This window comes from Pholcus phalangioides, unplaced genomic scaffold, assembly GCF_987345545.1.
Source record: "Pholcus phalangioides strain wild (caught in Gottingen) unplaced genomic scaffold, Ppha-v1.0 ptg000015l_1, whole genome shotgun sequence".
Lineage (NCBI taxonomy): Eukaryota > Metazoa > Arthropoda > Arachnida > Araneae > Pholcidae > Pholcus > Pholcus phalangioides.
Window position 1 is genome coordinate 110,851,563 of NW_028301608.1, and position 23,910 is coordinate 110,875,472.

Here is a 23,910-nt window from a genome sequence, read left to right on the forward strand (position 1 = left end):
CATTGTTCTGCAACAAACCATCAACTAACTGGAAATGTTCTGCAGTGAAAATTTCCATAATAGTGTTTTCTATATTGTTATAGTTCTTCCAGATTGATTCTGCAGTTAGCACTGATTGTTTTGCGACATATGTGACAGATTTTGGAATATTCTGCTTTGGGGTCCATACAAAGGTTTTCAACAGCTGTCTGATGTGAAGATGAATTTAGGAAAGAAAGAAAATTCAATTGCCTTTGCAGGGAATCGAACCCATGTCCTCTCACTTACCGGGTGAGCATGCCTAGAGCACTCACCCTGTTCCACCTTTCCTAAATTCATCTTTGCATCATCCAGCTGTTCAAAACCTCCATATTTATATTTTGTGTCAAACAAATATGAAGTTAGCAACATGTTTTTTTGCATCAGTAATTCATCTGAATAAATGATTTTAAATTATTCGACTTTCATACTTGGAAGTGCCTTGAAATGAATTTAACTTCATACAAAAAGTCACGAGATGCAAACGTTTATTGACCAAATGATTTATTCAACTAATCAATTGCACAAAGAAATTTTAGTCATTATGTAAAACTTTTAATACAATTTATAGCATAACAATTGAGTACAACAAATGAGTACTGTAAACCAGTGGTCCCCCCCCCCCACCCCATCTTACCCAGGACTCCTCATGGAGGAGCGAGACCCTTTCTCTACTTATTCAATGGAATTTATACAGAACTAAATTTATTGCACAAAATTATAAATAAGATTTACCTCTGTAACCTTGGACCAGGCATCAGGGTTTAAGCTGGATAAAAAATTCCTTTCGCAAGAAAGCGAAAGGGGGGGGGGAGCTTTAGCAAAATGCTACAATTCTAATGTAATGATTGATGGTTGGATGTCTACTCGTTTCGTACCTCCTATACTCATTTTTGCAAAAGTGGCTACTACTACTTTCGCATTTCGCGAAAAATGCGACCGTAGCTTAAACTTTGCCAGACACGGATCGATCCTGATTCCTGATGGGGGTAGTGATCACACACACACATTCCTCCCAACAGCTGGATTATATGGGAAAAAATGGGTCTGCATAAAATATGGGATGATTCAACACAATAAATCGCCCCTCCTGACATCACTATGGGTCCATACCCACCCTGGGCTAGATAGAGTTCAGTGCACTTCATTCTTGCACTTGCTTCCCAAGCCATGCAGACATGGGTTAAGATGACCCTGGTTCCATGGACAGCTCTGCTGGATTCTGAAAGCAGTCACATTTTTTCCCCTAAATATTTCATTCGAAAGCTATTTCTTCACAGCTTTCTGTGGCCCCTTTCATCTGATTTTCACGTGGGGCCCTACCCCCTACAATATCCCAAGACCGCAAGGGGTTCGTGTGGCCCCAGGTTGAGAACCACTGCTCTATACTCGTAGAAGAAAAAAAAAGACATTGCACATCAAATAGGAACTTGGAAAGAATAAATATAAAATAATCATCTCTAAATAATTTCCTTGATTGTCTTTATGGATAGTTATCACTGATCATGAAAAAAATATAAGTGAAATAACAATAAAATCAATCTGGTTACATTAAATAACATTTTTAAATGTGCATATTGCATTGTATGTACAGTATTTTGTATTGTGCAGTTGCTCTCTTCTCTCTGGGCTCAGTTTTTCTAACCTCAGATTTATGAATTATTTTTTTTTAGTCCATTCGAGTGTACAGAAAACAAGCACCAACTAATGTATCACAGGCACTTGATTTATTTGCGGAAATTTGATACAGTCGAGTCTAGATGTAACAGTCATGCGGAAAAGTGAAAAACAAAAAAAATATTTGATAATTGTTATAATCGATATATGATAAATACTCATTCAATGAGAAGGGTCCTCTTGAAGCAGTGTTTCTCAACCTATGATCTGCTGACTACGGATATTCCGCAGAGATAAAGCAGTTGATCCTGTGTTGAGCAGCAAACATACTTGAAAATTTAAGTATAGTCAAAATAAATTGTTCACATGTCACAATTATTAGCGATATTCACATGGGTTTGAGTAAAATATTAGATCTATGTACTAAGTCAGAGTGTGGTTCTCAAAGTATGCGTCACCAACTTCATCACAGGTAGGTTGTCGATATTGGTGTGTGCCTGTCCAGTGCTTTGAAGTGGTTCTTTAACAGACTGGGGAGCTGCAAATGTTGACTGAGGCAAGGGAACCTAGATGAGTAAAAGTTAAAGAACCACTGTAAGCTGTCCATCAAATCTAATTATTACAGATATTTTGATGGTCCTGAGGTTCACAAATACTGAGAAACGCTAACATAAAGAAACTAATATTATACTAGACCTCTTAATATTCAAGTGGCTCTGAGAATGAGCTAAACCCGCACTATCTGTAGTTATAGGAAATCATCTAACTATAGATGGCTCTGACAATACAGCCATAGCCTTTTGCCAAATAGTACAGTTGTACTTTACGTTCAGAATGTTTCTGAAAGAGAAATTGTGATTTTATGGAACTTAGTCCTGGGAAAATCCTATTTTTTCCAAAACCTTCAATGTATTCAATATTCGTAAAAAAGGTAATTTTTTTTTCGTCCTAAGTAATATTTTTTACATTATTTTGGTATTGCAGGTTCACTGGGATGGAAAAAATTCATTATTACCAATACTTTTTGCTATCTGATTTTGCTTTGAGTGGACTCGACTGTGGGGGGACTAATTATATGGATTATGGAAATTATTACAGGGAATGGAATAACAAAACAATGTTCAGATATGAATCAAAATCAGTAAGTATTTTGGGTGTTCAAAGCAAAAATGCACAGCTATAGCAATTTGGATACTAGACTATGGGGGGATCACAGAGAGGTGGCAGCACAATGTCTCAGCATTTTTAGCAGCAACATAAAATAAAACATTCTGATTTCAGAAGAGAACATATATGAAAAACTGGTATGTGTTATGTGTGCATCAAAGCTATTATACGTAGTTCGATTTCTGTGTAGAGGTGTGCCTAAGCATCGCAGCATGTAGTGATTTTCTCTACAAATTTGAATAAATAAACATAGACATCTGAGGGGTAAGATCGGAGAGTGATATCGCTGGAAAAATGTTTTGAATACACGAAAGTCCAACTTCTTTTGCTTTTTTATTTTTTAATGCTAGCCAAAGCAACCTACAAATGCAAGCAAATGATGGATTTAGTTTGATGTGCATCTTGTGTCAAAATGCATGGCTAGATTTTGAGTCATTTCAGTGTTGAAATGATGAATTACATACAAAATATGTGGAACGTCTTGGTAAAATCATCAAAGCACTTGAAATCATGAAGCTGGTTCAGAAATAATGCCTCCAATATCAGAAAAATCGCATTCTGTACTACATGAGGGATAGCCGATAGGTTCTGATTTGCCATTGCAGTAATCCTGAAACTGCCGCAGGATAAAATGTGGTTTCTTCTTTGCTAGATTTGACAAGTCTGCAATTAACAAGAAATCAAAATTATGAATCAAATTTCAGATAACGTTAAAAATTATCAGGGAAATGTCTCTCAGCTAACATAGCTTCTAAAAATTCTAGATCGTAACAGTACTGGCACCCTCTTGATACTGTTTCAGTGATTGCCTGAACTATGTCACCCAGTATTTAAATCATCGTGCCCTAAAAAAGATTTCGTTTTTCAATTGCATGCACTTTGAACAAGGTTTGGCGTCACGTTCTTGGTCAAAAATAGTCAACTCAATTTTACAAACCTCCAATTTACAAACTGGTCTTCTGTCCCGAAGAGCAGGTCATAGAACTAATGTTAAAATCTGGTCTATTTTGCTAACTCTCATTTCTATCAACTCCCAATTTTATGAACTTTTTTTTATGCTATTTATTTACTACTATTTTTGGTTATTTTATTCTTCCAGCCACTTTGGAGTTTGTTGTAATCAAAAGTAAACTTCCATTCATACGTTCCATGAGAGAAAATAGAGGAAGAGAGTTCAACATTTTGTCAGAAAGGAGGGTTCGATTGTTGGCAAGGGTGACTATTAATTAAAGATGCATTTACAACATGATTCACTTTTTGTGCATTATGGTTGTGCATTATGATAATTGAATAAACTGGTAGTTTCAGAAATGGTATGATGCATTACGTTATTGATAGGCCATTTCTAAGTTGAGAACTCTATTTCAGCCAACTGCTGTTCGTATACTTTCCTCTTCGCCATGCCAACAAAACGGTCAAAGATTGTTCTTTAATTAATTTCTTTCAAAATATATTTTTTTCATCCACTGTCAAGAACAATCTTGTATTGGATGAATCTTGAATGAACAATCTTGACAGTGGATGAAAAAAATATATTTTTAAAGAAATTAATTAAAGAATTTGATTTAACTTTTTTTTTTATTCTTGGAATACGTTCAGGGAATACACTGTACCATGCTAATTGCTTTTTTTTTTTATTAGTAAAAATGTTTGTAGGGGTTCAGAATGAATCACTTCAATTGTTTTATACAGGAAAAGTTTTTTTTTTTTTTTGGAAACATGTTTTTTGTTTGGTTAAATCTTAGGAACTGTTAAGTTGAGATATCACTGTTAGAACTTTTTTTTTTAATTCTCAATTTTATTTCAAAAATTAATGTTAAACCTTCTGTGTTTATTTTGTTACAAAAGGAAGTTTATAGACTTTCCTGACAAACTTGGACAGCCCGTTGTGCTTTATTATTAATAAATTTGATGCAGTCATCTCTCAGCATTGATTGAAAAAATACTGGGCATTGTTTAAAACAATGCCATCAGGGACCACACAATAGAAGAAACACATTCAATATCTCTTTGCACACATCAGTCCAGGTGTGTCTTCATTCTGAAAGATCTGCTGTTTCAGTTCAAAAAAATTCTCTTCATTCACACTAGTCAGGCGCAGTTCAGAATATGATCCTAATACGTTTCCAATGCATCAGAGACTGAATTGGTGTGTGAATAGGCCTTAAAGCTGGAAAACTTTGTAAACCAGAAATGTTTCTTTATGAGAAAAAGCCTGGGCTTTTTAAATCAGAATTTGTCTTAGAAGGAACTTTTAAATAATGCTCGATCTGCAGTGTGTTTTGCAAGTTAAAAAAAATCCAAAAGATGTGAATGATATTAGCACTTGAATCATCTTAGCAGTAATCTTCCCTCAGTGGAATCATCCTTCCCATTTCACTGTCGTTATTGATATGTTTTTTTTTATCGTACAGCGGACCTCAGTATTCACAGATTTCATATTTGTATCTTTTTCCCAGTTTTCTGGAAAGCACTTTTCAGTGCTAATTCTAGCATCGGAACAAGATATGAATTGTACATGTAAAATAAAAGTTTAAAAAAAACCCCTCCTGAAGGTTTTTAGTGTTTCTGGAAATGTTTCTAAAAGACTGCCATTTAAATGTTCCTTTGAAAGTCAAGAACTTGGAAGAAAAATATTAAATATTGACAATGTTTAGCTTCATTGCTACAGTTCCTCAGTAGTATGTCACCGATGAATCTATAATTGGATATATTGAGGAAAAAATGTACTTAGGATTGGATCAGCATTTGCTGCAGCTACAACTATATAGGCGTGGATCCACATGTCTCTGGTCCAGAGTCAGAGGCTAGACTCATCAATGACACATTCTTCACATGTAGGAAAATTGGTAGAGGAAACCTTGTTACTATACTCTAACAAATTTACTGGAAGGAAGAAACAGCAGCTAACAGGCATTAATGTTCATAATGTTCTTTCAGAAAACATAGCATATAATCACTGGGTACCCCTTTCTAGTTTGGATGCCCAAAACACAAAAGTTTTATTTGTTTATTCACAGATTTTCCGTATTCACGGTGGACCCCAGAACTTTTACTCCCCACGAATACAGAGGGACGACTGTGTATATATATATATATATATATATTTGTTTTGCATAAAATAGTATTTTAGAATGATTGGCAATTGCGAAACCAAATTGAATAAAAAATTCTGACACCATATAGAAGGAGAATAACTGGTTATGTTTTTTTGCGTATAAGATATTGTGTCATTTGGTTGTCATTTTCAGCAAAAGTGACAAATTTAATTTTGTGAGCAGAAATTTTCATTTACCTTTTAATACATATCCTGAATCCATGATAGACTTCTTTTCTGTTTTCCAGACTCTGTAGAATTGAAGGTAAAGCCCGGCGTAGAAATTATTAACGACACGAATAACATCATTTACTCTATTGCATTCCCTGGGTAAAAAAAAAATTCTGTTAAAATACCTACAGCAACAAAGAGACCATTTAAAATTGAGTTGTATCCCCCAGAAATCTTATTTAAGCTATTTAAGAAATAATTAACTTGAGATTAATAGAGATTGCGAGTAATTTTATTTAAGTCAGTCTGTTTTCTTTTAATTTAAACCAGAGTTTTTCCTAAACTTTTTATTCCATCAACCCCTTCAAGATATTTTTTTTCTCTGCCTCTCAACTCAAGCCAACCCGTAAGACACTATGTTAAACTCGTGCCTTCTACCACACTTGGCACCATTCCATTCTATTGCCCACTTTTGGAAATACTGACTTGAACTAGCTGTTATCACATTAGATCACTAGATATTGCAATCAAAAAATCTGGGAATTAATTTCCTTTGCAGGGATATAAATGGAGGGTTGGGGGTAGAGTTTCAGTTCAAAAAAAATCAAAATTAATGTTTTTGTGGTTTTGTATATCTCAGTACCGTTTCTTTCAACCACGTAAAACATCAGAGGCAAAAATGCTTTCAGTCTGCTGTAATAAAGGAGAAAAGATTCTTTTAGTCACAATGAGCAGGTGGAAAATCGGTGGTTCCCAACTTTGAGGTGCGAATGCAAGCCGATCTTCCCATTAAAAAGTCTCGCCACAGAGAGCACAACAGGCCTACAACAATACAATTATTCAATCATTACATTTCACTCATAGTTAGAAAAATTGATGGCAGATGGAAGCATTACACAGAAACAAACTTCACGTCAGGTTCACTACACATACACGTACATTCCAACATGTACCAATTCGTTAGAAATTCCATAGAGGAATATGGACAATGTGCATGTGTGGTTCAGTAGTAGTAGATAGAAAAATGCCCAGAGTTCAGCGAATGTACAAAAAGCGATATTAGAGTGTTGTTTTTTTGTTTTTTGTTTTTTTTGCTTTACTGATGTGTAGTTCATGCTTTGTGCTTATGAATTTAAGGTTAGTTTGTGTATCAAAACTATCACAGAGTACAGATTTATGTTTTGTCCTGCACAAACGTCCTATATCGAGATTCCAAAGGAATGGATGGAAGTTATAAAAAGCGGTCATGTAAAATCATCTCCTTTCATAGTGATTGACTGTAAACGAGAAATTTTTAAAGCTTGGACAGATTTTTTTTAAAGCCTGTACTAAAAAAATGCTTATATATATATACTGCTGACAAGGCCAATCGGATGTTTTCATGCAGATAGTTCTACACCATGTTTAGTGTACCATGATTCCAGTTTCTTTGGTAGTCAAAGTTACTGTTAAAAACAAGCGAAAAGGAAGAAAGGATCATCAACAAGAGAAGGACATGCCTATCAAAGAATTAAAAGTTTTGTGCAAGGCTCCAATTTTAATCTCTCCAGCGAAGTAAAATGACCTACAATCTTTAAGAGCTTTCACAACTTGATGTGGGATGGACGTGAGAGCGATGAATCTATACCTGACAATGAGATGACTAAGGGTAATAAACTTTTTTTTTTTCACTGAATATTTTTCTGCACTTACCACCAATAATTTTTCATCTAATTTTAACTTAATTCATCATACCATAATCAAATATCATAATTATTCAAATTTCGTTCAATGTATGTGTGTGTTTTCGGTTTCAGAATCCTGCTCAAACTACATGTTTAGGGGGGGGGGGGGGGGTGAAGCCAAAAAAAAATTTTATACAACCATTTTTTTTATTCGCTTCTTGAAAATAGTTTGGTTTGAGTTTTACATAGCATATACCATGATATAAAATTAAAATAAAGTTTCTAAAATTGTAATATTAAACTACATTTTTTAAAGAAAGACTTTGTTATATGGACTGAAACCATTTTCCCCAACTCTTCAATCATATATATTTATTTAAATACAGCATACATGCAGGGGGTGTTTCACCTGAAGTAACTCTTGAACTATTTGCTATAGAGACATACTTCCAATTAGAAAAGTATTTAAATAATATTTCCGTATTAGATGTGTAATTTAATTCAATAAGGGCTGTATATGTGCTGAAATACAGAATTTAATTTTTCGTACACTCCCTGTGTGTGTCAAAAACGTAGTTAGCAAGTTGTTGCCCTGTCTCTCCTGAGCCCAACAAAAAATATTCCATGTTTCTAACTGCAATATTCATTATGATATTTGAATTCGAAACTCACCGAAAATGGGGGAAAAAAACAGCATAGGATGAGCTTGTCTGTTAGTTTATATGGTTCTTTCCCTCATTTTCAGCGAGTTTCAAATTCAGATACCTGAGCAAATATTGCACTTCATAGATTTTTTTGAAGGGGGATTAGGAGAGACGCAATTATCTAGAAGTCAGATGATGGGAGGATTTTATGAAAAATTAAATTTTGTGTCTCTGTACATTGAGTTTTGAATCACCCTGTATACAAACTTTTAGAGGAGGTAGAAAACACAGAAACAAAAGAGAATCACATAGGAATGTATGACTATGAAAAACCAACCTGATCAGCTGGAGGACAAACGGAGATGCAGAAATGACAAGCCAATAATGGGTTGAACTGTTTATTTAGCGATACTTTACATGCAGACAGACAGTTACCCACACTCGAGAGCACCCCGTCGCAGCTCCAAGCATCCATGAAGGTTACTGTCAATGTCCATGGATTCGGATCCGGGCATAGAACATCCAAAACATGTTCTTTACCCATCGAGCCTGGGGTAACCACCAATAGATGGAGCCTTCATTTCCCACCCAACTCCACTGTTGGAAAATTGCCATGTGGTGATATGACTGAAGTTGGTGTGTAGTAAAGTAGCTGCAAACGTCCGTGAAATGCAGGGTATTTTCGAAAGAGTTCAGCAATCAATGTGTCACCATTGTGAAGCATGCATAACTGTGGATGGTAAGAACTTTGAGCACTTGTGAAACTTAACGTGTACACGTACCGTCCGTGTGTAAAGTATCGTTAAATAAAGAGTTTCCACCCATTATTGGCTTGTCATTTCTGCATATTCGTTTATCCTCCAGCTGATCGGGTTGGGTTTCCAGTCATACATTCTTATGCGATTCTGTATATACAGCCCTTAATAAAATAAATCACACTTCTAAGACGGGCACATTATTTAAATACTTTTTCTAATTGAAAGTATGTTTCTATATCCAATGGTTGAGTTATTCGAGTGCAAACTGATACTTCAGTTTTCACCCTGTATATCATGATCACCTGTTCAAAACTTCAGCTCTAAGTGTTTCCAAAACTATTCGAGTGATATTAATTCCCATGACACTGAATGGAAACTCCTGAAAGAAAAAAAAAAGCTAATAATTTTTGATAATTCAAAAAATTATGGAAAAGTGAAAGTGTGTGGGTTAAAAATGAACTATCAAAATATAAATTTATTTATCCAGTATGATATACAAGGGTCATTCCAAAAGTAAGGTCTGATTGATTATAAAAATAAAAAGAACCAATTTATAGAAACGAACATGCATTGCTGGTTCTGAACACATGCATACCCTCACCCATTTTTTTATGCACTCATATCATATTGTTTTAATTTTGAACTTTTGCGTTGAAAGATTTCTCAATTGGCTGGAATATTTTTCCTACCATTTACATTATATTCTCAACATTATTCACTGCATAAATATATGGACTATAATGTGCTGATGAAGTAATCCCATCTATAATATGTTCAAAGGAGTAGTGGAAATCAATGTGCACACTGTTTACTTGATCAAATTTTTTTTTTTTTTTTGTAATAGCTAAAGATGCTTCATTTTTGAAACTTGTAGAATTATTCATCCTGGTTACTTGAAGAATACTTCCAAGATATTTAGACTATGCCTGTAATTCATGATTGGAGCGTTATCATTTTTATCTGAAAGCAAAATCATTTAGTGCAGAGAAACTGAATCTCTCACCTGATGTTCACTGTGAGAAAGCACTGAAATTTCTTGCCATAGTTGAGAAACCCTGGAATCTTGAAGAAGGTGCAACAAATTGTATAAACCAAGGAATCCAACTCCTCTAAGATCAGTCCCTGGATCTACACCTGTAAAACACATAGTCATTTATATTCAACTGAACTTGTGACTTATAATGAAAGACATTGGTCCCGTCCTATTGGATGTCCTTTTATTAGATCAAATGTAGTGAAATAAATGATAAATTTTTGGTCTCTTGAGCATCAGTCTTTCGACTTTGTAGACTTAAAAAAATTACTTAATAAAATAAAATTACGAAATGCTGTATTTCAAATTGAAATTTATGTCTGGATTTCAAAGTTTTCAGGACCATTGTTGATTAAAGTGTCAATCACATATGGTAATTATGATTTCATTCTATTGATTTTGGATGGATTTTTTATTTAAATTCTCTTGAACTAAACATTTTATAAATTCTTAAAAATGCAGTGAAACCTCCTGTAACGGTAGCAATGTAATGATGCAATCCCAGATGTTTACCTTTGCATCATAGCATGTGTTTATCTAAGATCATACATAAAACTAAATGACAAATAAATTTCAGCATGTATGTGTACTAATAATACAGCAGATCACCTTGAAAGCCTATGTCTTCCCAGTGGCTCCCATAACGTGGACAATCATGAAGACTAGCAGTCATTTTTTTGTATATAGTTTGTAGAACTTGAACATGTATGCTATCAGCCGAATCAAATGGACCTAAAAATTTTGATACACATGGTAAATACATTATAATTTCATTGGGAATTCATGCACAAAAAATATCAATTTTTGAGTATAAAAATCGCATTACAATATTTTCTTTGAATATGGGAAAGATTGACAAGAGGTAAAAAACATGGGTTAACAAACATTTTTGGCTTGCAAGCCATATTCCATCTAGGACAGTGGTTCTTAACCAAGGGTCCTTGAAGAGGTTTTGGGTGATCAATGAGCTTGGAGGAGAAAACAATTTAATGTTTGTAGATTATTATGTGCTGAATATTATTCTGAAAAGGGATCTGTGGCGTCTGTCTTATTGTCACAAAGGGTCCATGAAATACAAAAGGTTAAAAACCCTGGTCTAGGATTACTTTTGCAGGCCATGCAGGAGCTAAATTATACTTCTTCCTGGAACAAATATCAGTGAAAACACTCATAGGTGGAGATAAACTTGAAAGTCTGGTGGTCATTATTGCTGGGGAAGGGGGCACGATGATGTCAATTCATATAAGCCAACCCATAGCTTCTACTGCATCCAGGAGAAAATATTGTCTACTTTGGGAAGCATTGGTTTAATAAAACTGGCCCTGTTTTTTTTTTATCCTTGTCAAACTAAATGTCACCCTCCCCCACCCATACTTAATTTGAACTGTACTGTAAGTTAACTCTCCTTTAATACTAATGATTACTACTAAACAATACATGCAACTCGTACATATTCCTCTACAGAATTTCTAACAAATTGTTGCATGCTGGAACTTGTTAGATGCCACACACACAATCAGAACACATTATTATGCTGTCTGAATTGTGCTGCTTTTGTGTTTTGCTGGTGCTGCCATCTGTCTTCCATATTTTGAAGCAAAGATGGTCAATGATTGAATTTTCGTGTGGTGTAAGTATCACGTTCCAGGTCTGCCTGCTCTCTTCAGGGAGAATTTTTCAAATGGGAGACGGGCTCGTATTTACGCCTTGAACTTGGAAAACTGCATAAAACCTGCTTTAACCAACCATCTCAGTACCACCATTGGAGTTCGAACCTGGAACCTCATGATGTGAGTCTAGTAGGATGCCTACACAGCACCCTGTAAGTTGATTCATCGAACTGTTTGCTATTTTACTGGTCCTCAAAAACTGAAAAGTTGAGAAATGCTGGTAATAATACAGTAGACTCTCGCTAATCCGGAACATCTCGGACCAGGGTGTGCCAAATCATTGAAATTGCCAGATTAATGGAAGTTAATTAAAAAGCCCATTTAAATAATATTAACTTCTACACACAGTATGCAGTGCCATGTTTTACTCTTCTGTGCTGGAAGAAAACCTGCTTAAGAACACTGGATTACTGGACAGGCTGGACTAGCATATGACCGGATTATCGAGAGATTACTGTATATAGATAAAATAATATTTACATTGAGCAAAAGTGAATATAAAGTCTCTGTCTGGAACTAAAGCTGGATGAAGCCTAGGTGGGCCAAATATACAATGAAATAATTTTTCCAATCTAGTTTTCTGATTGACTGGCTTTATGCGTTTCTGAAAATACAGAAGAAATATTTAAGTTTAAAAAATATATACATATATTTATCCACATTTTGCTTGGTGACTTCGTGATGCTTCTTCTGGATTTTTGCCCTGTAGCCCAGACACTACGAGCATTATTAACTGAGCTTGCACCTCAAACATTTCTCTGAAAAACCTCTGACATATAAAATGTGTGGTGTTTTCATATATATTTATTTATTTATAGTGAAATGTGCGTTGAATAGAATTGAAAGATAGTTCCATCATTGCTAACGAGTGCTTTGATCTACACCTTTATTGAAACAGAATATTATTTCAGTCTCTCGATGTTCTGTTTCGTACAGGTTCCACTGCATGTGTGTGTATAAAGTCATACCTCAGCTAAGGAAGATTATTTTTATTTACAAAAACCCCAGCAGGTGCAAAATTCATTTACACTGAAAAAGTAATAATAATAAAAGTAGTCAGTAGGGAAAGTACTTTGCATATGAAGCCAGGTCAAAATCTCCAATAGCAGAAGCAAATCTTGCATAGGAGGTGCATACAAGTTCTGATGGCAAACTGTTCCAGATTCTCACTGCACAGCATCTGTACCTTTGTAAAAAGCAATCTCTTCTGGCTGTTGGTATTCTTATTTGAAAGCGATGACTATGTAGGTTGGCTCGTCTGTCCAAGATCTCGAAGAAAGGTTCTCCCAATGCAGATAAACCATTTAGTAGAATAGTTTTTAACACAAATAATTTGTTTCAGAATCAAATTTTTGTTAGTTGAAAGTCGGTTTCTCATTGGTTTCTATGAAAAATTGTTTAATTAGTTCCAGGTATGGCCCAAAATTTGAAGATAAGTTTTGTAAAATACCAAGAAGAAACACCGTAGCAAAGAAAAAAAATTGACCGAAGGCTGAAATGAACAGCTCCAATATTGGATGAAGGAGAATTTAAAGGATGATGCGATATTGAAAATAATTTTATTTTGCCCTACGTACAGAACCCATTCGTGTTAATAGGTGTCCTTTTATGTGATAGAGTCAGCTCATTTCTGTGTCTCCTATACACAGATGACAAAAGTAATCTAGAATGGCAGATAGTTTAGTTTTGTGTTAGAATTCTTGCATACACACACACATAACGTGTGCACCGGAAATATTCAAGTCTACAAGCAGCTTTTTTTTTTTTTTTAAATCTATTTTCTCTTGTGTGGTGTAACTATTCATTTAACCATCATTGATTTGAAAGCTTTCTGTAAAAGAAAAAAAAAAGACGTCTGGAAAGTAATTCTGAGAGGATGGCATAAATTAAAATGGTCTTGATTGACAGTAACTCTGATGATGATTGTGTGAAAATTCAGTTCACAATGCTACTGTGTGCTTCCATGTCAATTAAAATGTTTCTTAGCTGAATCCATGTTTGTTATCCAAGGTAGAAACATATCGCAAATAAAAAATCTTTGTAAACCACTGTAAGCTCAGGTATTCATTAGCCAAGGTACCACTGTATATATGTTTGTGTGTGTATGTTATATATTTAGGTGCAGTCATCTCTATCTTTCAAATCGAAAATGAGGAACGTCTCATTTTTTTGGATACATAATTGTTAGTGCTGTAGGTTTGCTGATTTGTATAGCTAAGAGATTGGAATAGAACCATACATTTCAGAACCCAGTAAAAGCATCCTGAAGTCGTCTAGACGCAAGCAATAAGAGCTTATGCTTGTAATGTCATCAATAACTTGTTTGTTGTGAAATACTTATAGAGAAATAAATTATATCTCTGGTATATATATATATATATATATGATTATAGGGAAAAGGGGAGTGACTTTTCGACTTCACACACATCATGTTAGTTGTATTTTTAAATCATCAACAAAAAATATATATAATTGAATTAATTACTAATTCGTTTTCAAAAATTTAAATAATTAGACCAAAAAATAGTAGCCAGATGACTGGTTAAATATATATAATATAACCAAATAATATAGATACAGTTTTACTACTACTTTAACTAAATTTAAAGAAATTACTTCTCTGGCATATAACATGCCATTCCCTCCTGCCAGAGGCACGAGTGTAGAATGTCCTTGGAAAAACAAGAATATAGAAAATGACGTTTGAATGTTTACTCTATGGAAGTTATTTTTCTAAACTGTTTTGTGACGTGTTTCAATAGGCATATACATTTGCTTTTCAGGCAAAACTTAGATAGCAAAATAATGTAGCCGACCAGCTGATAAAAAAAAGAAAATTGTTCACATTCGTGCTTCTGACATGCGAGGGATGATATTAAAGAATATTTTCTGCATATAAATGCCGAGATGAACTTTGGGAAGAGAAGTTTTGGAGACAAACAAGACAACAAAGTTTCCTGGTGGAGATGCAACAACTTTTCTTTCCAAAGTTCATCGGCATTAATATCTATAGAATATCTTTCTTTATTAAAATAAAATTGATATATGAATTTTGAATACAAGATATATTGCATCACTTTTGAGTTCAATAAATTATCTGGAAATTTTCATTGCAAAATAAATATTAAAAGGCATTGAAAACCAAAAAACTTAAGAACAAAAAAACTAGGATTGAAACATTCAGTGTTTCAAATGTTATCTTATATCTAAATATATTTATACATAATCTATGAATGTTCTTTTCCTTTTATGTTAAAGATAGAAAGAAACATACATGAAATGAACTCAAGTCCTTTGAACGGAAGTAAGATAAAACTTCTTCACATGTTATAACTGGACTATCCCGGACAATTGGCTTCACTGCTGAAAAAAAAAATTCTTGAAAACACTAATGTACAAGAAAGTTTTTTTTATAATTAAAATCTTCAATGATAAACAAGAAACTTATTAATTTGTCTGAAATCCTAGAGAACTTGTTTGTTCTATTTTGTTATTCGAGGGGGATAAAAAAATGAATAAATAATCAAATCAAATTTATTCATTTCAACATACAGATTTAACATCAGTTTCGTAAAACATCATCCAGAGGCTGTAATGCCTGTATGGATGATGATTGAAAATTTACATGATAATTAATGAATAAAATATATAAAACATATGACACGAACAGAAACATTAAAAAAACACACATATATGACATAGACGAGACAAAATTATCAATGTCAAAGAAAAACAATGTAAAGATAAAAAAATCAACGAAAAACATACACAACACAAAAAAGACAAAGTTCTTAATGCATGACGAGAAATGTAAAATAAACAAAACAGTAGATATATATAAAAAATATATACAAAAAATGAAACACACATACATAGATAACACAAACAAGAAAATTTTTTAATTGAAAAATATACATAATTAAAGTGGCACAGCTAAAGTGAATAAATTTTATTGCTCCTCCTAAAGTTCAAAATAGGAGTCTACATAGTCTATTGAAATTAATAATTTGAAATAATGAAGATAAATTTAAAATAAGATAGATGAGAGGAAACAAAAGCACGAGGGTGAGGGGAAAGGATTTCTATGATTCGATAAGTACTTTTTGTTGAAAATTAGCTGCAAATAAGCTACATTTTAACAGAACTCTTACTAATTCAAAATCAGTTGTCAATCATTTGAAAACAAGATTTTTATAGCCTGATAATAAATGAGTGACTTGTTGATTAAACTTTTTAAAAGTACAATATCGTAATTGTATGCTTGTATCAAGACACTTTTACAAAATGTTTGAAAATACTGACTGCAAATAATGCCTATGCCAGCATAGCGTCAGAACAAGCTGGTCTCCCATTTGAAAAAGATCTGCTACGTCCGGAGCAGCAGACATTCAACACAATACTTACAAAACATGAAAATTCTGACATCTGCCTTTTTCTCCTGCAAATGTGGAAAACAGATGACAGCACCAATAGAACATAAACAATGCCTAACTCTAACAACATAACTATGTTGGGGTCACACATACTCTCAGAACATGAGCTCGGCATGTACTGATTCGTTGGAGATTCCTCAGAGGAATGTTTATGAGGTGCATGTATATTAAGTAGTAGTAGTAGATACTGGTAAAATTTGCGCATAGGTGTGAATGTAACATAATGCACATGAAGTGTAATTTGATGAAGCATTGCATTTTTGATCCATGTTCATAAACATATTTCTATATTAAAGGAATCGAATGTGGATTGACTGAAAGACTTATTAAGAAAATTAATTTGTTGTATAATAATGAATATTGTGTACACATGAATATAACTTATTGTGGTGTTAATTAGGCCCAAAAATGTATAAATGAATTTACGTGGTAGTATTGAAGACACTGTTTCCCATTCTTCTTTGGCACTTTCAATATCTCTTTGCGCTTTAATCAAATCTGAAACACAAAGTAACCTCCTGTAATATCCATCAAAACATTCAACTTAGTAGTAAAAACTTAGCTCAAGAATAACATAATGACACAACTGTTATTTTCTCAGGTCACGGAATGTCAAGGAAAGAAAACTCTTCGTTCTGGTTCCTGGCCGAGACTACCAACTTTACTTCCAAAGTTTATATCTTCGCATCGATATTCAGCAAGTCTCTTTCCTTGATAAGAACGTTCGAAGAGAAAAGCATAATAACTAAAATTCAATTCCATACCAATGTGGTCCCTGTGCTTCAGGAAAGCTGGTTTCATCAAAGTATCTTGGCTCTAGTATTGAAAATACACCAAATAGAAAAAATGTGAAAAATATAATTTGGATTAAGTTCTTTTATGAAATGCATCTCTATAATTATAAATTTTGAAATCAAAAACTTTTTTCTTTTCCAAAGCTGTGACTTTTTTTCAGTAATTTCTATTTGCAAGTGACAAACTTTACAAGTTCAGTCCATGTTTAATTAGACACCCTAACCCTTACAGCGACAACGATGAGATATCTCATCTAATTTGTTCACTTTTATTTAAGCAATCATGAAAAATATCTTGTCTCCTTAAAACCCTATATTTTTGGCAATCCCAAGCTCAGCTACTGCCTTGAAGTTGTCTTTACAGTCAAACATGTTTTTTCCATTTCCCTCCACTCCAACCTGTCTAACTGCTAGTGCATGGAGGCAGCTTTTGCTCAGTCTGATAACAGAAGGAGAAAGAATGTTTTTTCTTTCCATTTGAAGTAGTATAGCATTATGCATACAGCATAAATAATAGAAAATTATGAGTTTTTCCTCTCCCTTGTTTTTTTTTTTATTTTCTGTGTTGGAGGGATCATTTATCAACTCAAGCAATCAGAAAAAAATTCTAAAATTTTTTTTTTAAAGAATTACCATATTTTTTAACATGTATAAGGAACCCTTGTGTATAGCGGCTTAGGTTTTCTGAACATTGTTAAGCGGTGGTCAAAAAATCGAATAGAATGCTTGGTTTCATTTTCAGAAAAGTCTCTTCGCGTTCTCCTAAAGTCATTCTTCCGCTTTTCCGAGGCTTAGTTCGTCCTGGACTGAAGTATGCTGTAAGGTTTTGGAGACCATACCTACAGAGGGACATAGACTTGGTTGAAGGGGTGTAGAGAAGAGCTACGCGTGTCCTTATTGGCACACAGGGCTTGAGTTATGAAGAGAGACTTCATTTTTTGAATATGTTTACATTGGATGAACGCAGGTGTCGAGGAGATATGACCACACCAGAATAGAATTTAGAGCCGATTCCCATCCTTTTGGGGACGACTGTCGGCTTACAAACTGGCCAAGAAGGCCTATGAAGAGTGGAAAAGGAAGAGAATTCAGAAGAAAAAGAAGAAAGAATTGGAATTTTGTCAACAGACTAGTACAAATTTAAGTCAGGGTAAGCCGCCGCCACAACCGAATTTTTTCAGTCCCGAAGCAGGCACACTCTTACTACAGTTCAATAATCATCAGTCAACTTCTCACTCTAGTTCGCAGATGGAAAAAAAGAGGACAAAAAAACACTGTATGGGTGTCGCAGCGCAAAAAACCTCATTCAAATTGAAAAGTTCAATAATTATTATGTGGTAGAAGCATGTACAAAAATGAAGAAAAAATACACTATACAACAGTTCTGTTCAGTAAGTGCTCATCAAAAATAATATATGCTAGAAAAATGTTTATGACCTACAAAACCAGTATGAAAATGAAAAAGAATTGAATAAGTCCCAAAATTCAAGTGAATTCTTTATTTACCATATATACTTCAGAATAATGAATTTTATAGCAGATTCCAATCCAGGTGAGAAATTCAATCGAGGAGATATGATCGAAGTGTTCAAAATTTTCAATTGGAAGGATAGGATGGACCATGAACTTTTAGTACACTGCCAATCGACTGCTTTTACAAGGGGACACCAGTATCGATTGGTAAGGGACAATGCAAGGTTATGGTGTCACGGGAGGGGGGGGGGGAAATTTTTCTCTAATAGGGTTGTTAATAAATGGAATAGCTTAGTCACTTATGTAGTAAATTCTAACACAATTGACATGTTTGAAAAGAAATACGATAAACATGTTGGGGTAAATCGAGAAGCTATCCATACTTAGAATAAAACAACCATAAGTATTCTTTATGGGCATTGTAAAATATTTATCATGTATATATATTGTTTACGATTTTTGTTTATTGCATTTTTAATTGGGTTGCTATATTTTTGAAATATTTGACATCCATATTTTTATGGGCATCTTTTCTCAGCCACCTCGTTGGGCATTTTGTCTGTTGTGGCGTTGTATTTGTATAAGGAATTCCGTGATTTTTTTGGGCTTGAAATTTAGGAAAAAAAGTAGGAAGCATATATATCTCTTCTCTATCATACTATCTGTGTATAAGAAACCTCCTGCTATTTTGGGGACCCAAATTTTAGCAGAAAGGGATTCCTTATACACATTAAAAAATACTGTAATTTAATTATATAATAAAACTATACAGTGAAACTCCTATTTTTCTACTCCCTGTAAGGATTAGAGCACCCTCAATATTTTCAAGTCAAGCTCAGCACCCCAAGGGTTGTTATAAAAATCAAAATATCAAGGCTCAAGTTTAGCGACCACGGGTATTATGCTTAAACAGTTCTGAAACCTCCTCTGACCACCCTCTCAAAAGTACATAGATGGTTCTTTTAAATGTGTACTCTGATGAAGACTAAAAACAACTCTTAGTTGATAAGCACTAAGATGATTGCTGAGATGGTAGCAATTATTATGACTACCCTTGAATGAATGTACCTTTCTCACAGAAAATTGCATAACCCATAGTTTGCATAAGTCTGGGTATTGCTGTATAATACTTTTCTCCAATCCCTTGAACATTTTTATGCAACACAGGCTAAAAATTGCATAAGGTCCGAGCCCCAAGAGCACTCAATATTTGAAACAATCTCCATAACAACTACAGAAATAATCAATTCTCAACAAGTTGAATACTTGCTTAAGTCTAAGTTTTTTTCTCAGCTTCAAAGCTTTCAATATTATATTAGTGTTGAAATTTTTCTCTAACTCAAAGTTTTCTTCCTTTAAGTCAAAGTTTTTGGATGCGAGATGAATATAAAAACAGCATTTTTATCCTCCCAGTGAGGAATTAAAGGTGTGGTGCACATAAATACAAAGGAATTTTTCCTCTCCTTCCCACTTCTCTATTAGAGTTTTTTACACTCTTATCATACCGGTATAACTCATGTCTATCGCCATGGACAATTTACTACTGTATGAGTAAGCATATAAATAAGCATATAAGTAAGCATATAAATAAGCATATAAGTAAGCATATAAATAAGCATATAAGTAAGCATATAAATAAGCATATAAGTAAGCATATAAATAAGCATATAAGTAAGCATATAAATAAGCATATAAGTAAACATATAAATTTTACAACAGTATGAGTGCGGTGTCTGATTTTTCACTGCCCCATGTGCAGGACCAGATTTCCACATGGATATTTGTCCAGAGAGAGCCCCCTCATAAATTCAGGACTGGACAAATCGCAAAAAAAATCTAAGCACCAGAACAATTTTTCAAACGCCAAAAAAGTTTTTACCTGAAGGAAAAAAGTCCAAAATAATGCTGATTTTGACTTTTTCAGGGCATAATGACCCTCTTTCATGTTAGCAATTATGCTGTTATAAATTCCAATCATTTTGTGCTGCTCTCTGCCCACAATTTAGTAACTACACAAAAAAAATTTTAGTTGCCAATACCTATATTTTAGTCACCATGGCGACCTGGTGCTAGGATTTGTCCAGCCTTGGTATATATTTTTCTCAAACATATAAATTTTATTTGGTAAAATTTTTGAAAATCAAGGAATTTTCCCTCAATCACATCATATTATTTCCAATGCCCATTATTAGCACACAAACCAGGGTTTAAGCTAGATAAAAAAATTCCTTTCGCAAAAAAGCGAAAATGCTACAATGCTAATGTAATGATTGATAGTTGGAGGTTTTTGCATTTTGCAAAAAATGCAACTGTAGCTTAAACCCTGACACAAACCCCTATCAAATATCAATTTTAATATTGTACCAATCAGTAATAGACTTTACACAGCGACTTACAATGCACCTATTGTGATATTAACTCCACGACAAAAATGTTTCAGTGTGTCGCAGTGTTTTGTTCAATTCCTAAATTTCACATCTTTTTGACCGTAATATGATTTATAAAACGATGAGAAAAGAAAGTTTGCATGTTTGATCAACATGAAATCCTCAAACCTTCATGAAGATTCTGTATATTTTCAATGCAAAATTTTATGCATCTGGTCTTGCAAACACTTTCAGATTACATTTATTTTTAACTGCAACAACCTTGGTTCAGGTTGGTGACAGAAATGTTAAATAACAGAGGTTTAGAAGTGACATTTCTCCACATATTGAGACAGCATTGAATCATCATTGACAACATCACCAATATCAAACTGTTCTAGAAAAAGATCATTCTTATTAAAAAAGATAAAATCATCAGTTTGCTCAAGTCTTCTACAAGAAAAATTGTCATCTTTAGCTTTATTGTACAGTGAAGCTGAGATAACTCAAAAATTAGATTTTGATGACATTATTGATGATTTTGCTCATATGAGAGAGCTAAACAACATTTATTGTGAGATATTTCATTTCCCATTTAAAATAGTGCATATCTTTTTCTTTTTTTTTTTTTTTTTTGTGTTTACAAGCAGCATGTGCTGTATTTGCTGAAGTACCAATCCTCTTCTACCACAGTCGAGGGGATTGTGTGCCCCACGAAGTCAAAGTTGGGTCCTGCGGAAGTGGTGACACTATAGAGATATATTATGTTTTTAATACATTTATGGGCCAAAGAAAATAACAATGTCTATATTAAATAGTTGATAAGGTTTTCGCGGCCATCATTTGATAAAAATTGTTTTTTCGGGTTCGAAGACCGTCGTCCGTTTGAGTTTGTTCTCAACGTTTCCCCATGTCTATATTGTTGTCACTTGGGGTGGTCTTTGCTATAGTTCAGGAGAGAGACTGCACTGTCTCTATTCAGCACAGCATGTTATAAAGAAAGGAAAGTTGTCTCTCTGTTGTATAGGTAGCACACTTTTATATGAAAGAGGACCCAGGTTAGATTCCCAGAGGGCGACAGCTAACTTTTCTCCCAAAAGTTCGCATCAGAATAGCAACCAGAAAAATTTCTCTCCCAATGTATTACACGAGTCATAAAATAACATCTTTCTGTTTGTAAATAATTTAAATTGACTTTAGAGGGACTTCTGGAGACATTCCGACTGGGAAGGAGAAAGGCTCATAAAATATCACAACTTTGTAGCTTGCCTCCAGGATGTGTTTGGGGGGGGGCGGGCTGAGACTATTAAAAATTAATCCTTATGATGAAACCATGCTACATAGTTCTAGGTGGGGAAAAAATGATGGGTGATTTTTTTTAACTCACCGGGAGAATAGTATCTCCTATTTGATCATTTTCTTCGTTTTCCTCAACAGTATCTAATTGACATTTCCCAATGGCGCACATTTTGGTATGGGTTTAATAATTTCTTTTAAAATATTTTGTTTCGTCGCTAATCGCTACAAAAATCCTAGCATATTATGATTAATGAAAGCATTTCAGTTCATATTTTCTTTTATTGAAATAGAGACATTTTTCAATCCAATTTTTTTCCCTGCAGTATATTTGATCACTAGAGCATAGATGAGAAATAAGGCGATATTTACAATTGTGTTTTTGTCAACAACCAATATGTTACCATGGCGACAGTACATTATCTATTAATGACCGCTGCCAGATATGCAAAAAAAAAAATTTCAGAAAATTAAAAAAAAACAAGGATGATTAGTAAAAATAATACTTTTTATTCAATATTCGTATGTTTACTTTTTACTTATGCGTAGTCTCTTTCTCTTTTGATCTGGAGAAAAAAAAAATTTGAGTACTGTGACCATACTTTCTTTTCAAATCTTTCCAGGCTATCTCAACGTTTTGGCTAAAACTTTTTTTTTTTTTTTTAATTTATTTTAGAACAATTCGTTATCTTAACCGAAATTGTTTATTGTCGTAACATGTCTCGTGTTTTTTTAACTACAGAACAGACTGAGTACTACAGAACAGGTCTCTGTATCGTTCCAATTTTAGTATATGTACTGCCGAAGCGAGTACGGCTAGTCTCTGTCGCTTACTCGATTTCAGCTCATTGCCTCGGAGGGCGCGGTCGTGCCGGAGAAAATTCTGAAAGACAAAGAAGAAGATGCCCCTCTATTGCAGGGTACAATATACATTCGTTAAATGTTATACAATCGCTGTGATATTTTAAATTCAAAAATACAATTCACAAATTAGATTTGCGAATAATTGTGTTTACGAACACACACACACAAAAAAAGGATGAATCTCGAAGGAACGATTTTTCAGAAGTCTGGTCGCGTGATTTTTTTTTAGAGAGGAGAGCCCGAAATACGACTCCTATTATTATCCTCTCTGTGATCCAGTGAGCAAAAGCTCTACATCTCCGGCAGGGCCGGATTAACAATTAAAAGCAAAATAAACACGTGCTTGGAGCATCAGGAAAAAAGGGGCACCAAAAAAAGTTTCCAGATTTCTTTTTTATGTACGATTTTTTTTTTCAGCGTCAAGCATACGACAAAAAATCCTAAAATTTTCGATTGATTGCATAGTTGAAGATCATCATCCAAAGGATGGCACAAATGCAGAAAAATTGATAATATTGCAAACTAGAGATCACGTTAATGCTGAGTTTTCGGAATGAGATTTCATGCAATTTCTATAATGATTTCGATCTTGAACCTTTGTAACAGTATCATGGGGGGGGGGGGGGGGGGGGCTTGAAAAATTAATTTTTCTGAGGGACCTTCTCTACCAGCTAAAAATTCCTGCTTAAAAATTTGCACATACTAATTGTCGCAAATTGTAAACAAATCTACTTGTCACGAGGTCTTCGGGCTGTGTCCGGGTGAGACACGCATTAATAAAACAAATCATTATTATTCCCAACCAAAATACAATAAATAGATCATCTAGTATTATTCAATAGATC

General features: G+C 34.0%; 1 protein-coding gene across 2 annotated transcripts; it reads right to left on the bottom strand.

Moving 5' to 3' along the window:
• Nucleotides 1–660: 660 nt before the first annotated feature.
• LOC149077579 (ELMO domain-containing protein 3-like) lies at nt 661–22,567 on the bottom strand. 2 transcript variants are annotated; one of them, XM_089245150.1, is made up of 10 exons: nt 22,293–22,567; nt 17,037–17,088; nt 16,699–16,770; nt 15,114–15,199; nt 12,320–12,443; nt 10,779–10,901; nt 10,140–10,270; nt 9,439–9,515; nt 6,098–6,225; nt 661–3,465 (listed from the first exon to the last, which is right to left on the bottom strand). In XM_089245150.1, exons 1-10 carry the CDS (start codon nt 22,371–22,373, stop codon nt 3,311–3,313), a joined length of 1,029 nt encoding a protein of 342 aa, XP_089101276.1. In that variant the 5' UTR covers nt 22,374–22,567; the 3' UTR covers nt 661–3,310. The 2 variants fall into 2 exon arrangements, with proteins under 2 accessions (XP_089101276.1, XP_089101275.1); XM_089245149.1 differs by having other exon boundaries at nt 15,114–15,202.
• Between the last annotated feature and the right edge of the window lie 1,343 nt (nt 22,568–23,910).